Raw genomic sequence first — 16,577 nt, 5'->3', positions numbered from 1 at the left:
GCAATACATTGACAAAACTTAAAATAACGCCTCAAAGGGTTAAACTGGCTTTAAGTAATTTTGGGCGTGCTACAGGAGACCCTAAAATCCTCTAAAACCTCACTTAAACCCTTCCTCCAACTTTTTGAAATCTCTATGCAACGTCGCCTGAAAACCTCCTGAAACGCCGTTGAATCCTTCTGGGGCCAGAGAAATCGCCCTGATACCCTCTGAAATCAGCTCACACTCTTGAAATGCCCCTGAAATCCATTCTATATCTTCAGACCCCGTAAATTATCCCTGATACCTCCATAATTCTTCTGAAACCCTCTGAAACGCCTCTTAAATTCCAAGAAGAGCCTTTACAAGCCTTTCTGAAACCCCATGAAACCCTCTGGGACCGCTAAAACTCCCTAAAACCTTTTAGTATGCCCTTGAAAGCCTTGAAAGCCCCTAAAACCCTCTGAAACAACCCAAGAAACACTCCCAAATTGAAATTCTCTCAACCTCTGAATTCCTTTTCACTTTTGAAATCCTCTTACATTTTGTGAAGTCAATCTGAAATCACTCTGGAAATTCCTGAGCCTAATGAAGCCTCATGAAACACCCTTGAAAGTTTGATAAAACCCTCCAAAGCTTTTTAAAAACCCTCTGAAACCATAAGTCTCCCTGACAACTCTTTTAGCTGTTTCCCAGAAACGCCCCTGGTTAGCGTTGTCATAGTTACGTAGGGCATAAACAGATTTATAAAGAAAATGTGCATAAAAATATTCTGCAGCTTCTCCAAACTGAACAATACGCAACTGTTTTCAGTTCGACACGCTAGTTTTCATGTAAATATGCCTAATATAGATTAACAACTGCATCAATTTCATCTGAATTTCATTAATTTTGAGAGGCTTCGCTCCGCTCTAACTACGTCACAAGTTAACATGTATGGTGGCGTTAAGGTAGGCTTACACACGTTTTTACCATCATTTTTTTCGAGCTTAAACACATGTTCTCTGCAACTCGGCTCTGCTCTACTATTTTACTTTGCTTTTAGTTTTACTCTTAGGGGCTGTCCATAAACCACGTGGTCATTTTTTTGAGACTTTTCAAACCCCCACCCCCCCCCGCGTGGTCATTTGTCCATACAAAATTTGTAATTTGTCCATACAAAATGATCATTGGCCGAACCCCCCCCCATGACCACGTGGTTTATGGACAGCCCCTTACTCCTACTTCTATGTATACAAACTCCTACTTCTACTCCTACTCATACTTCTATTTCTATTCTTACTCCTGCAACTAATGCATCTCTTACTTCTACTCAGACTCCTACAACTACTCTTAATTCTACTACTAAGTAGTAGTCTAAACTTATTCCTACTACTAATCCTGCTCATCATTTTTCTCTTACTTGTACTCCTTTTCCCACTCATTTCGCTATTCATACTTCTATTCATACCCTTTCCTGCTTCTATTCCTATTCCTACTCCTACTGGTTCTCTTATACCAATTCCTAATCCTACTTCCAAGCCTATTCTTACTCCTACTCCAATTTCTACTCCTCCTCTTACTCCTACTTTTATTTCTATTCCTACTCTCCTTTTTCCTACTCCTATTCCTATTCTTATTTATACTCCTATTATTACTCCTACTTCTCTTCCTCTTACTTCTACTACTACTACTACTACTACTACTACTACTACTACTCTTCCTCTTTTCCAAACTCCTACTCCTACTCCTATTTCTGCCTTTTATCCTACTCCTAACTCTTCATCTTTCTCAAATTCCTACTATGACTCATATTTCTACTCCTTCTCCTGCTCATATTCCTACTTCTATTCCTACTCTTATTTCTACTCCTACTGGTTGTCCTACTGAACATTTCATGCACAATGATATAAATTAGATTTTTTTCTAACTCTGGCATCACTTCCCTTGCTCCACGGCAGCACCCACCTCTACTAATAGGTCCTGGTAATGCAGATTCATGTAGGCTTTCTCGATTCCCATTCGATATGGATGAAATCCTTCGCTTGGGTGGTCTGTTGTTTCTTGTACAGTTGCAAAGCATTATTCCAAGTGCCTACATACGACGGCCAATTGATACGCTGATCTAGTGGATGGTACATGTGCTGCACGTTGGAGTGTTGAAGTTGAAAATATTCTTTAAAAATAGTCTTTCCATTTCGTGCATTGTTACAAGCCAGACAAAGAAAAATATGACCATCTTTTGCTCGAAATACTCTTCCTTGTTGCATCTGCCAATTCTTCCGACCAGGCTGTTGTGTCAGAGTTTCATCTGGCACTGCAGTTTACTGGATCAGCCATTCGCCGGAAACAGCATCAGTCTCGAGTCCGGACAGGTCCGACTTAGTTCTGTCTGGTGGATCTACTTGCTACAGATCATTTAACGGCTTTTTTGTTTTTACTTTCTTTTGCTTTCTCCAGTGGGTGGTTGGCTATATTGGGATTGTAAATTACTTGCCTGGTAGGGAGCACAGGCTCACCCTGTATACGATTGGAACTGTGTGAGAGTGGATAGGTACTGGGAACTGGATCTGTTTTATTGGCAGATAATTTTCTCAGGCGGTTCGGAAAGTATACTTGCATCAATATGGCATTATCCCGGACTCATCTGGGGTTCATACATCTTAGGTGTGATTGAGTGAAATGTATGGAAGTGCCTAATTAGGATAAAAGATGCTCCTTTATGTTATACGATTTCCGTAAAGTGATATTTCCATTGGAAGTTTATTGCGAGGAATTTAATTCAAAGCACAGCACAGCAGAGCATAGCAGAGCACAGCAGAGCACAGCAGAGCAGAGCAGAGCAGAGCAGAGCACAGGAGAGCACAGGAGAGCACAGGAGAGCACAGGAGAGCACAGGAGAGCACAGGAGAGCACAGGAGAGCACAGGAGAGCACAGGAGAGCACAGGAGAGCACAGGAGAGCACAGGAGAGCACATGAGAGCACAGGAGAGCACAGGAGAGCACAGGAGAGCACAGGAGAGCACAGGAGAGCACAGGAGAGCACAGGAGAGCACAGGAGAGCACAGGAGAGCACAGGAGAGCACAGGAGAGCACAGGAGAGCACAGGAGAGCACAGGAGAGCACAGGAGAGCACAGGAGAGCACAGGAGAGCACAGGAGAGCACAGGAGAGCACAGGAGAGCACAGGAGAGCACAGGAGAGCACAGGAGAGCACAGGAGAGCACAGGAGAGCACAGGAGAGCACAGGAGAGCACAGGAGAGCACAGGAGAGCACAGGAGAGCACAGGAGAGCACAGGAGAGCACAGGAGAGCACAGGAGAGCACAGGAGAGCACAGGAGAGCACAGGAGAGCACAGGAGAGCACAGCAGAGCACAGCAGAGCACAGCAGAGCACAGCAGAGCACAGCAGAGCACAGCAGAGCACAGCAGAGCACAGCAGAGCACAGCAGAGCACAGCAGAGCACAGCAGAGCACAGCAGAGCACAGCAGAGCACAGCAGAGCACAGCAGAGCACAGCAGAGCACAGCAGAGCACAGCAGAGCACAGCAGAGCACAGCAGAGCACAGCAGCGCACAGCAGCGCACAGCAGCGCACAGCAGCGCACAGCAGCGCACAGCAGCGCACAGCAGCGCACAGCAGCGCACAGCAGCGCACAGCAGCGCACAGCAGCGCACAGCAGCGCACAGCAGCGCACAGCAGCGCACAGCAGCGCACAGCAGCGCACAGCAGCGCACAGCAGCGCACAGCAGCGCACAGCAGCGCACAGCAGCGCACAGCAGCGCACAGCAGCGCACAGCAGCGCACAGCAGCGCACAGCAGCGCACAGCAGCGCACAGTAGCGCACAGTAGCGCACAGCAGCGCACAGCAGCGCACAGTAGCGCACAGTAGCGCACAGCAGCGCACAGCAGCGCACAGCAGCGCACGACAGCGCACAGGAGAGCACAGGAGAGCGCAGGAGAACACAGGAGAGCACAGCAGAGCACCGCCCAAACGAAGGATTTCATCCATATCGAATGGAAATCTAGAAAACTGGGTCTAGAAACATGCAATGGCTGGTAAAAAATGCCCTCTAATTTATAACTGTGGATGTGCTCAAAAAACACAAAGTTGAAGAGAGGCAGGTCAATTTCCAGTGGAAACGTAGAGCCATAAAGATGAAGAAGAAAGAGTAGCGGTAAGAAGAGGAATATGAATTGAAAAAGTAGTAGAAATAGGAGTTGGAGTAGGTATAGAAGTAAGAGGAGGAGTAAGAGGAGGATTAAGAGTAGGAGTAGGAATAAGAATATAAGTAGGAGTATCAGAAACAGTATAAGTAGGAGTAGGAGTATGAGGAGAAGCAGAAGTAGGAGCATGAATAAGTTTAGAAGTAGAAGTAAAAGTAGGTGTGGGAGTAGAAGTAGAAGTAAGAGCAGAGCCGTATATGGCACAAATTTCCCAAATGGAGGAGAACGTGCCTCTGGAGCAGACCTACTGAAGAGCAGAGCCATAGTGTGCGGTTGGCCTATTTTTGTTTTTGTTCTGAATTCCGGATTTGTTGTGGAACATAATTTCAACAAATATTGTGATGGAGCGAATGAAAAGCTCGTTCTTTCTACGATTGCTGCCTTCCACAGTTCATTCCGGTTGGTCTCCATGCAGTTTGGGTGTCGAATAGCACCAACTCAGAACTTCCGGAATTAGCGACTGCAAGAGGAGCTGCTGCGGGTGCGAGTATAAGCGCAATATCCAACTGGTTTACTTTTACAGTGTACATCGCTGTGACATTTGAACATTTTTTAGTTCGACATTTGTACGGGGTACGAATCAAAAAGTGTCGTATTAAAGCGTGTTGAACCAGCGGGGTAAAACGGTATCAAGATTTCACTTAAGTATCTAAGATTAATCATGTGTTTTTACGTTCTTCTGATTTCTCAAAAAATCAGATTTTTCTAGATTATTTTGAATACTTACGATGATGTTACCAGGAAATTTATCAACTATTTTATTTTTAGAAACTATTTTGTTTTTTTTTCAATGAACAAAGAAAATCAAAATGTTTGCGAAATTCTGGTGAAATTTTCGTTCTGTTAATTCCTGAACATCCTCTTGAGGTTAGGCTCTTGTATCATTTGGGCAGGTGTACCTATTTTGGGCACTTGCCGCTGTAACTAAGTCAATTTCAAACCAATTGATTTGAATTTTTGTACAGAGTTAGATACTGTACGTGCCTAACTCTATACAAAAATTCAAATCAATCGGTTTGAAAATGACTGTTATAGCGGCAAGTGCCCAAAATAGGTACACCTGCCCAAATGGTACAACGTCCTACTTCAGAAAATATTCGTCGCATTCTTTCAAATGTTTTAAAGTGTTGACAAAAACATTTTAAATGAAAAATTTCAGTTCATACAATTGTTGGAAATAACTTTAATTTTATTTGGGCTCAAACTCTTGTAAATCTAGCACAAACCATCAATTCGTATTCACCCATAAACCTATCAATGAGTTGTTTTTTATTTCCTCAAAACAAATTAAATATTTTAGTAGTCCTCAATAAACTACGTCAGGTCTTTCGTCGGAATTTCTCGCTAGGATTCTTCCACAAAATCTTTCAAAAACTTTTTCAGAAATTCATCTATGGGATTCTTTGAAAAATTCTCAAAGAATTTCTCCTGTAGTACTTACGGAAGTTCTTCAGGAATCCTTTGAAAAAATCAAATCAAAAATTATTCCGGAGATTTATCACGAAATTTCTCGAAGGGTTCTCTTAGAATTCCTCCAGGGTGGTTATCAGGAAGATATCTAGGAATTTATTAAGAAATTATTCAAATGATTCCTCCGGATGTTTCTCCAAGGATTTTATTAGATTATATTTCACAAAAAAAAGAAACTTCTGCAGATATTCTTCAAAAAATCTTTAAGGAGATAATTTTCTTCAAGGATACCTCCAGAAATTCCTCCTCAGATTTCTTAAAAAATCTTCAAGGGGTTGAAACTTTTATTTCTCAACACTTATTTTACTCTTTTTTCCAGGGTTTCTCCTAGATAACCTTCAATGAATTTTTATAGAAATTTTCCAAAGTTTTCCTTAGAAATTCTTGTAGAGATTCCTGCAAAAATATCTTTGAGGATTACGGATTAGGATTAAGGACCATGGATTCCTATAGAAACTCCTGCAGAGATTCGTTTAGATATCTCTTCAGCGATTCCTTCATAAATATGTATGAGAGTTCCTTCAGAAATTCTTCCAGGATTTTTTTTAGAAAATCATCTATAGATTGTTTTAGAAATTCGACCAGTTTCCTCCAGAAAGTCTTCTACAGATTCCTTGGCTTTATGCCACAAATGATCAGCCTATTGGACGCGGTGGCTTAATTTCCCCAACAGGGGAAGAAAAAAAAATTCCTTTAGAAAGAAGAAATCTCTCATATCGCTCAGAAAATCTTCCATTGATCCCTTCCGAAATTGGATCATGTTCATTAGAGTTTTCTCCATAAATTTCTGCTAGAACTGATCTACAAAACTTTTCATCCTCTTTAACTCTTCCAAAATATCATAAATTTGGAATAATTTCAGATTTTTTTTCCAGGTATTCCATAAGATAATATGCCTTCAGGGATTTCTTCATAAAAGCTTCTAGGGATTTGTTTGTTTTTTTTTTTTAGTTGATTAGTTGATTTTTAAAGAATTTAAGGGACATTTTTCCAACGTTGTCCTCAGCCTGTCCAAAATACATGAATTACCCTAATTCTTACAAGTCTAATGTTATTTTTTTCTTATTCTCTTTTCAGATCGTTCAACACAAGCTGGTTTAGCGAGGAGCCATCATCGTTATTATAATTAGGCTTACCATTCATGACACAAATCACACAATATTGAAAATGAAGCACTTCCTGTACATCATTTTGATATCCATTATGCTAAGTAAGCACTACGCCATGACACATGTTATTCGGGTAAGACCTACTAGGATACTCAAGCACCTCCATTTTGACCCTTACCATTTTCTTCCAGAAGAGACAGCTCTTCCGTGAACAAGTCCTGCCACATGCCGGCGGTAAAATTCCTGACTCAGCCTTCCACACTGATCGCCTGGCCCTGAACCGCTTACAAAAGGACGGTATCGCAGTTCCGGACGGGGTCCTCCTGGAACAGAGACGTTACCAGGTGTATCCCCACCCTCATCGATCGTCACGACCAACCTTCCTAGTCGCCCAAACCCCGGACGGTCGCTACACATCGCCCGAGGGCGTCTACGGCGGCCACAACGGCTTGGATACGGTGGATAGCACCTACGCCGTCCCGATGCCATGGGAGAAGGACTCTCACTACAAGGTTCCGTCAGTTGGCTACGCTTACGGCAAGCCTGCAGCAGTGCCGGTCTTCAAAGAGCTTCGTGTGCCCAACTACTCTGTGTTCAATTTCGACTATAGCAATATCAAGAGCAAGCTTTTGCGCAAACCGCCTACGCTTTATCCAACGGCGGCGATTGCGTCCGCTTACAGCCCTGCTTCCATTAGCCATCATCACGTTCTTCATCAGCCAGCAGCAAAGCCATCGTTATCTGTGGTGCCGCAGAACTACGTCGCTTACCACGCAGGTAATGATCCTTCATTAGTGGCGTTGCTTGTTGCCTACCCGTAGGCAATTTCCGTCATCTCATGCCTTACCATTCTGCTTTTTAGCGCTAGGTAACCTGTTGAGTTACCCACCTGCTTCCGCGTACGGTAGCGATTGGGAAAAAGACTGGGCGCCGAGCAGTGCGTTCCACATAAATCATGACCTATCGTCATCACACGTGAGTTGTTTTACCCGAAACAAGTGCTTCAATGCTTTCGACCTCATCCAGGAATCATAATTTTTGGTAATCTCTTTCCATTTCTCTTTCCGCGCCTGCTACTAACAGCCACTTAACAGTTTTGAGGACTTTTACGGCGACCCTGGCAGCAAACAACGCTATTACCGGCATGCCAACCAGCAGAAACCGTCGCCATCATCCCCGGCGCGAGCTGCCAAGGGACGAAGACCATCCTCAGCATCATCGCCATCGGTAGCGGCAGGAGCAGCAGCAAGACCGCCTTCGCGGACAGCCACTTGAGCCGTTGTTGGCAGCAGCTCGTTAGCGATGTTACCTTTTTTCCGGATCCCGCTTGTCTCCTCCACTTCTCCTCCTCCACACACACAGTGCTGACTGCGCTTCCTTCGAACAGCTTTCGATTTTAATCCATAAGAAAAGGACGAGCCGTCGTGATTGAATGGACCGTGCGTTCGTTTGTTTGCCGGTCGCTCCTGCTACAATAAATGTTTAATCCCTCAAACGAGAGAGCCCACGTGGCGTTCGCCGCCCGGCCGTGGTGGAGAGGCTGATGCCCCCTTAATCCTGCTTTGGTTTGAATTTTATCCTCTTTTTCGGCAAATTGTGGGAAAGTTTGCACAACTTTGGTGGGGTGGGGTGGAACGTAATGAGGAGATGGATTGGGTGAATTCAATAAGGGCACGTTGAATGTTCTATTTTCCTCGTTTAGTTTATTTCTTCATTTCAACCGTTCAGGTTCCACTGAGGCCAAAAGGTGTTTAAATTTGTTATTTGGAATCCGATTTCTTCGAAAACATTCTTCGAATACACATATGCCAGTATGTCTGCTCCGATTCATTGTTCAATGAGGTTTTTCACAAACCCTTTGAGATTTTATTGTAATTTTTCAACCCAAATGTCTTTTGAGAGCAGCAGCATTTTCTTGAAGTGTCAAACCTCTTCAAATCTAGAGTCACAGACAAACAGACGTAACACATTGAACGATTTTCATGGAAATCTATCACCCAGGTTACACTACCATCACCTGGTGGAAAAGTTGCACGAATCACTGTGTTGTGCAATATCGTCAACAGAAGGCGCTAGTGTGAAACGTCAAACGCATAGAGAAACGATGCGCGCGCCTCTGGTTGTGAAAGCCACAACTATGAATATTTAAAATGATCGTTAAAAGCGTGGTCGATGGAAATTTCGCAAGTGTTACGTCTGTTTGTCTGTGATAGAGTCATCCGATGATTTATGAGTACCGTAGTTTTTACTGCCTGCCTACATTGATAATAGTGAGATTATTTGCAATGGTACTCCATCAACTGCATTACTGTCAAAAATGGTGACATTCATGTTTTAAACGCTAACTCAGACCTTGTCAGTAACTTACTGCACAAAACTTATTTCAAACTAAGTTACCAATAACTAATTAGTGAACGTAGTAAATACCTATCGATTTTTAGTGTAAGGTGTACAATATTGATGAGTAGCTACTAATAAACGAGACCGATTATTTGCTAGACTCGCCTTTGAAGTGTTGGCCATTGATGACTTTCCCTATACATATACGCTTCATTTTGTTACCGGTGGGTTGATAACTTCCCATGAACTTAAGGTACACCGGGGCAAGATGAAACAGCGGGTTAACTTGAAGTTTTCTAATGATTGTAAACAATGTAACTGCCATAACACATACTTTTCGATTCGAACAATCTTTTCATGAAGGATAAATTTCCAAATTGTACTTACCTTACCGATTAGGCCAAGGCCGGGTGGCCTCTGCTGTACATAGTATCCGTCTCCATTCCACTCGGTCCATGGCTGTTTGTCTCCAGTTTCGCACCCTGCGTAGGGTCCGCAGATCGTCCTCCACTTGGTCGACCCACCTTGCTCGCTGCGCTCCACGTCTTCTTGTACCGGTCGGATGACTCTCGAGAACCATTTTAGTCGGGTTGCTATCCGACATCCTGATGACGTGACCCGCCCACCGTAGCCTCCCGATTTTCGCGGTATGGACGATGGTTGGTTCTCTCAGCAGCTGATGCAGCTCGTGGTTCATTCGCCTTCTCCAAGTCCCGTCTTACATCTGCACTCCGCCGTAGATGGTACGCAACACCTTCCGTTCGAAAACTCCAAGGGCGCGTTGGTCCTCTGCACGTAGGGTCCATGTTTCGTGCCCATAGAGGACGACCGGTCTAATCAGCGTTTTGTAGATAGTTAACTTCGTGTTACGGCGAACTTTATTCGATCGTAGAGTTCTGCGGAGTCCAAAGTAAGCACGATTTCCTGCCACAATGCGCCTCTAAATTTCTCTGTTGGTGTCGTTGTCGGCGGTCACCAGTGAGCCCAAGCACACGATTTCTTCAACCGCCTCGATATCATCATCGTCGATATAAATTCGGGGTGGCGGGCGCGGTGATTCCTCCCTGGAGCCCTTTGCCATCATGTACTTTGTCTTCGACACATTAATGACTAATCCGATTCGCCTGGCATCACTCTTTAGTCGGATGTACGTTTCCGCCATCGTCTCAAATTTACGAGCAATAATATCAATATCATCGGCGAAACCAAGCAGCTGAACGGACTTCGTGAAAATCGTTCCACTCGTCTAAAGCAATGTTGTACAGCAAGCACGAAAGACCATCCTTGCCGTAACCCTCTGCGAGATTCGAAGGGACTCGAGAGTGTACCTGATACTCGAACTACGCACATCACTCGATCCATCGTCGCCTTGATCAATCGTATCAGTTTATCCGGGAATCCGTATTCGTGCATAATCTGCCATAGCTGTTCTCGATCGATTGTATCATACGCCGATTTGAAATCGATGAACAAGTGATGTGTTGGCACGTTGTATTCCCGGCACTTCTGCAACACCTGGCGGATGGCGAACATCTGGTCCGTTGTAGCGCGTTCACCCATGAATCCAGCCTGATATTGCCCCACGAACTCTCTTGCAATCGGTGATAGACGGTGGCATACAAATTGAGAGAGTATCTTGTAGGCAGCGCTCAGTAGTGTGATCGCGCGGTAGTTCCCAACAATCCAACTTGTCGCCCTTTTTGTAGATGGGACACACGATACCTTCCATCCATTCCTCCGGTAATACTTCCTCCTCCCAAATCTTGGTAATGACCCAGTGTAGTGCTCTCACCAGTGCTTCTCCACCGTATTTTAGAAGCTCGCTTGGTAGTTGATCTGCTCCAGCGGCTTTGTTGTTTTTCAACCGGCCAACCTCCTCCTCAATCTCTTGGAGGTCAGGGGCCGGAAGTCTTTTGTTCTGTGCACATATTCCTACATCTGTTACCACGCCACCTTCGGTACTTGCAACGTTGCCATTGAGGTGCTCATCGTAATGCTGCCACCACCTCTCGACCAGAGATGGAAACACTCTCATCGTGAATCAACTCGCGAGTGTAAAACCAACAAACGGTTTACTCACGGTGCCGAGAGTAAGCCGTGTGTGAGTTTATTCTCACCCGCCTGCTTCACGAGTATGAAGCAAAACAAAAACAAAAACACTCATGAATTTTTATTCGCGAAGAACAGGTGGAGATGCGGGAATTGTATTTTAGTGCGATTTTAAGAGCAAAACAAGTAATTATTCATCAGATAGTAGTGTTTTGTGCTTTACTGTTCCTGAAAAGTAAATCTGTCAGCCGTGTAAATTCATTTTTTCACAAAATTGAAAATGGTTCAGAGCTGCTTCGTGAATCAATCACGAGTGCGACCAGCCTCGTTAGCTCGCGAGTGAAGGAAGTGCGAATATATTCTGGCTTCTGTTGTTCACGAGTAGGATAGCTTTACGTTTGTGTCTGCTCAGCTGCATTCCTCACTGTTTCCCATCACTGCTCTCGACCACCTCACGCTCGCTCGTGAGAATATTTACGTGATTATCTCGGCACGAAGCCTCTGCGCGAGCGGTTCAGCTTCTCGTAGAACTTTCGTGTGTGCTTAGCGCGGTACAGCTCTTCCATCGCTTCGCGATCTCGATCTTACTGCCGGCGCTTCTTCCTCCGGATCAGGTATCAGGTATCAGAACATCGGCTCTAGTAGCACGTTCTCCTCCGTTTGGGAGATTTGTGCCTTGCCATCACGAAGCCTTCTTCATCACTTACCAGTTCAAACTTAATGATCAAATCAACTGGACTTAAAAGTTTTATTTAATTTCATACATTGAAGATGATAACAATACTTGTCAAACTTCCTGTTGCCATAATAAGTACTCATGCATTTATTTGCATAGTTTATTGCTAAAACAGTAGTAGTATACAGGGGTTACTCAAAATAACTGGGACAGGTAAAATTTTCACTTTTCAAAAAATGTTCAACTCGCTGTAACTTTTCGAAAAGTGCATCAAATATTCTCAATTTTTTACTGTAAGTTCATCAACTAGTTGTGTATCAGTAGTCCAATTTTGGAGAAGATCGGACCATTGTCCACGGAGTTATAAAGATTCTAGAAAAAGGTAAAATTATTCGATAGCCAACTTTGAGCTATTAAATCTCCGGATTCAATGAACCGAATGCAATGAAATTTTGACCATTTATGACTTTTATAATGAGCTATGAAAAACCATTGGCTTAACTTAATATTCTTAACACGGAAAAAAATTATAACGATTAGATTATTTTTCTAATAAAACACCAAATTATCCAAAACTTCAACATCGTTTCAAAATTCAAGATGCAAATTATGGTTCATTTAGTTTCCCTCTAAATGACTTATATATAAATGTGTTTTGAAGGAAAGTTACAACATAGCCGCTAATAAATTGAGAAAGTAATGGGATGCATATTAGAAATTGATGAATTTACTAAAAAATCGTGAAATGAATTAAATCGTTATAACTTTTTCTCTTGTTAAAAATTTAAAGTTAAGTTAAACGTTTTTCATAGCTCATTATACAAGTCATGAATGGTCAAAATTTCATTGCATTCGGTTCATTGAAACCGGAGATATAACAGCTCAAAGTTGGCTATCGGATAATTTTACCTTTTTCTAGAATCTTTATAACTCCGTGGACAATGGTCCGATCTTCTCCAAAATTGGACTACTGATACACAACTAGTCGATGAACTTACAGTAAAATTTTGAGAATATTTGATGCCCTTTTCAAAAAGTTATAGCGATTTGAACATTTTTTGAAAAGTGAAAATTTTACCTGTCCCAGTTATTTTGAGCATCCCCTGTATAACAATCAAAATTTAGCATAACTTATTCAGAAATGCAGGCTGAAATGATTGATATTATTTACATACATACATTTATGCTTAAACGTGATTGCACTATTCACTCTCTATGCTCCTCCCCTGAAAGATTATCAATTTTCATTCGAAGAGCAACTACCCATTTTGGTGGACAGCTGTATTTTCGGAAGAAAACACTCATCCAGCAGTGACACGAGAGCAAGAACGATACAATCAACTGTTTAGACATGATGAGCGCAGCCCTGGGCGACTAACGATTCCGATTCCCACGATAATAGCTATCTAACCAATAAATTGTTGCATATCCAAAGTGGATTCCATATAGGAGGATATACTCAGAGTTCCAATTAGTTTAAACAAAACAAGTGTTTTTATTTCAAGTCACATTTATTGAATTCAAAAATTAGTAAAATATTCATTCATGTCTACATATTTCGTGATACTCATTATTAGCATAGATTTTTACATACACTTGGGAAAGCGAGTAGTTAATTTTACTCTTTTGTTTTTCAATTTGTACGATTGACTTTTCATCCATTGTGATTATAACTGAATACTTCTCGTTTGTAAGAGGCAAATTTTTTTTCGATTCTCCAGAATTTTGTGTTTAAATTGCGGTTGAAACGAGATACTGCTTGGAGCACAACACTTGGACCATATCTACCCAAACGTGGGAAATTCGGAACATTAATGATAGCGTGCCGAAGCTGTGGAATTGGTATGTAGTATGGACCCAGATTCCTGAATGATCTTCAATGAATGAGTAAGCCAAACTAGGCTGTTGCTGTCCGCAGCGTGGAACCACCCAACTCCCAGGGAATGTCCAGATCCTTTGAAGCACGGCTGGGGTTCGTGTGATGGTATTGTCCATTGCATTTTGCTGAGCTCGAGGAGCAGTCTGTCGAAAAAATCGTCGTCTACATCTCCGTTGACACATTTAATCACTATTTTTAGCACGTTCTCGGATCCAACACATGGTCTTTTGTCAGTGCCTGACGCCGGTGAATTAGCATGGCGCTTCTGCCCATCGCGCGAGGGACTTGCAAGAAGGGCATCTTCAGCATCGTGATCCATGTTGGCCTACATTAGAGATTTTAGAAATTAGATAGCTGAATTTTCACAGAAGTATAATAAAATAGAGAAAACTTACCATTTTTAATGATATGTATCACAACGAAATACGGGTTGAACTCGAGGGAAAGGAAGATTCAGTTTGCAAAGTTTACGATGACACCAGATGTGCACTTGGCGAAAGATGCGGATTGAAAGAGCGATAAACTGGTACGACAGAGTGAAAAGAGTTCAAACGAATATCCTCTAGGTAGTAGTTTATTGTTAACACTGAATATCGAGGCAGATAATGGGCCAATTATGTCGACTATGCACTGCCCATATTCGATGTAACCACCAACGTCTGCTCTGATGGGAAAACTCGATTTTATAGATTTTTTCCGGATTTACATATGCACCGACTATTTGAATGAAATAATCTGTCAGTTTCGTGGATTACAGCTACAAAAAGTGAGCCGCAATGATTTTGAGATGCTTCATGTAATTTTTCCTTATTTAAAACGTGTACGTCAGTTTATGCGACCATTCAGTCGTTTTGATGAATGATTACACGGATAAGTTGACGTAACAACCAGATTGCTATGACCGTTATGTTAGCTATTACGGTACCCGTTTTCTGAACACGTGTTAGATTTTTTTTCGGAATGTCCGTCTTCTTCTTCTTCTATATGGCTCTACGTCCCCACTGAGACTTGGCCTGCTTCAACTTAGTGTTCTTTGAGCACTTCCACAGTTATTAATTGAAGGACTTCCTTTGCCTGCCATTGCATGCATTTGTATATTGCGAGGCAAGTGCAATGATACACCATGCCCAGGGAGTCGAAAAAAAATTCCCGACCGGAACGGGAATCGAACCCGGGTCTCCGGCTGAATATCCGTATTCGTGCGTTAAATACATTCTTTGTTGATAAGCAGCAGTCCCGACTCGAAAGAAGATGTACCAACCGTGGTTTCAGAAAAAAAACTAACACGTCACATTCTGAAAATGTGAACTATCTGATAGTGCGGTCGAGCGTACCATGAAGCGTGGGCATCGTAGTAAGATTCACAGTTGGTCGGCTTTAAATCAGACCGGACCAACTGTTTTTCAATGATTATGGGAAAATGTCATGCAAGAAATTGGGATATCAAAGCATGTGCATTATTTCTTGAAATACTATGATTCCTTGGCTTATCTTTACCTGTCCAAAAATCGCCTAGTCCAATTTGACTTTTCGCCGACCAGTTTTCTTATTTCGTTTAATGTGTGCCCGGAATTAACACTAATCCCCAGGCTCTGCGATGGATCCTAACAGCTTCTTCCAATGCACCTTGCAATTAAGGCAGTCTATGTTGAAAAGGTCATTTTATGCCTTATCCAAAATATGGTGTTGTACGTAACTATTTATTAAGAAATACCTTAGTAATATTTACAATTTTTTGAGATTTACTTGATAAACTGAAACATTAAGTGTCACCCGCGGGCCTCATTTATTTTTTCTCATATTCGACAAATAACGAAATGTTACGAAACTAGTTTCATGTTAATAACCTTGTACCTCTACACTAAGTTTTTACAATTAAATTAGTAACATCAAAAGCTCATACACCCAACGCCTAATCAGAAAGATATGGATTGAATTTATCTAAGTTTTGGAGGATATTTACGACTGGGAAGAAATGTTGAACTGTTGTGGCTTTCTCAGTCTAGCAGGATTGAAACGGCTATGCCAAACTCCTGACCGTTTCACTTTTGTTAGCCTGAAAAGCCACAACAGTTCAGTAGTATTGTTTCAATGATGGTTTTGGAACAAAACGTAAAACTTATAATAGTTTTGCTGTGGAATGATTTTACTCGTGGCTAACCATGAGTTTACTATTTCATTAATCAATGAGGTGCCACAAAAACTCACGTTTCGGGTTTCAATGAGTTTGCTTCAAGCACTTAGTAATTAGATGAAAGGGGGTTTGAGGAGTTTACGCGTAATTCAGAGGAAGCGATAGAGATCTACCATAACCATCCATACAAATAATATAACTGTTCATACATGAGGTGTTTGGAATCTATATTTAGGAAATTTGACAAACACCCATTTAAGAGTAATTTGAAGTAAGCACGTTAACTGCGAACAGTACTCGCTGCTAACCAGGATCACGGCATATGGCGGCGTTGCATGAACTACGAATTGTAACTAAGTATGTAAATAAATCGATACAGTATGAACCCAATTTCATTAACTTACGGTCAAACTTTAACTAATTCAATCATGTTCATCACTAAACTGCTGCTTGAAAATCTATTTGAATATTTAAGGAGAACAAAAAAATGTGTCCCCGAAACAGGCTGACAAAATCGGTTAACTGATGTATAATGAAGCAGATAAAACACGGCAGGCTGCGGTGGGCTGGGTACGTAGCTCGTATGCCAGAGAAATGACAAACTTATACCATATTAGCAGAAAACTAGGAAGGAGCCGTTGGCTTCGTGGTAGGGCGCGCACGTTGGCCTTTTAGGTCTTCCTCAACTGCATTTTGCGGCCCTAAGGGGCTCCAAAATCTCAGGGCGACTGGAAGC

General features: G+C 42.3%; 2 protein-coding genes across 2 annotated transcripts; both read left to right on the top strand.

Annotated features, from left to right (window-relative positions):
• The first annotated feature begins 2,934 nt into the window (after nucleotides 1–2,934).
• On the top strand, nucleotides 2,935–3,849 carry LOC134290137 (sperm acrosomal protein FSA-ACR.1-like). The gene has a single exon (XM_062857177.1). It carries the CDS (start codon nucleotides 2,935–2,937, stop codon nucleotides 3,847–3,849), a length of 915 nt encoding a protein of 304 aa, XP_062713161.1.
• Nucleotides 3,850–6,736: 2,887 nt separating this feature from the next.
• LOC115262292 (uncharacterized) lies at nucleotides 6,737–9,253 on the top strand. The gene is made up of 4 exons (XM_029864693.2): nucleotides 6,737–6,896; nucleotides 6,955–7,540; nucleotides 7,626–7,738; nucleotides 7,847–9,253. Exons 1-4 carry the CDS (start codon nucleotides 6,822–6,824, stop codon nucleotides 8,036–8,038), a joined length of 966 nt encoding a protein of 321 aa, XP_029720553.2. The 5' UTR covers nucleotides 6,737–6,821; the 3' UTR covers nucleotides 8,039–9,253.
• The last annotated feature ends 7,324 nt before the right edge of the window (nucleotides 9,254–16,577 follow it).

The sequence above is a fragment of the Aedes albopictus genome, chromosome 3, assembly GCF_035046485.1.
Source record: "Aedes albopictus strain Foshan chromosome 3, AalbF5, whole genome shotgun sequence".
NCBI lineage: Eukaryota > Metazoa > Arthropoda > Insecta > Diptera > Culicidae > Aedes > Aedes albopictus.
The sequence above is the reverse complement of the archived record's forward strand: the minus strand, read 5'-3'. Positions and strand labels throughout refer to the sequence as shown.

Excerpts from the sequence above, each read along its gene's own strand:
- LOC134290137 (XM_062857177.1), top strand. The coding sequence starts at position 2,935 with ATGAGAGCACAGGAGAGCACAGGAGAGCACAGGAGAGCACAGGAGAGC.
- LOC115262292 (XM_029864693.2), top strand. The coding sequence starts at position 6,822 with ATGAAGCACTTCCTGTACATCATTTTGATATCCATTATGCTAAGTAAG. Across the intron at positions 6,897-6,954 it reads CCATGACACATGTTATTCGG|AAGAGACAGCTCTTCCGTGA; the intron begins GTAAGACCTACT and ends ATTTTCTTCCAG. Across the intron at positions 7,541-7,625 it reads CTACGTCGCTTACCACGCAG|CGCTAGGTAACCTGTTGAGT; the intron begins GTAATGATCCTT and ends TCTGCTTTTTAG.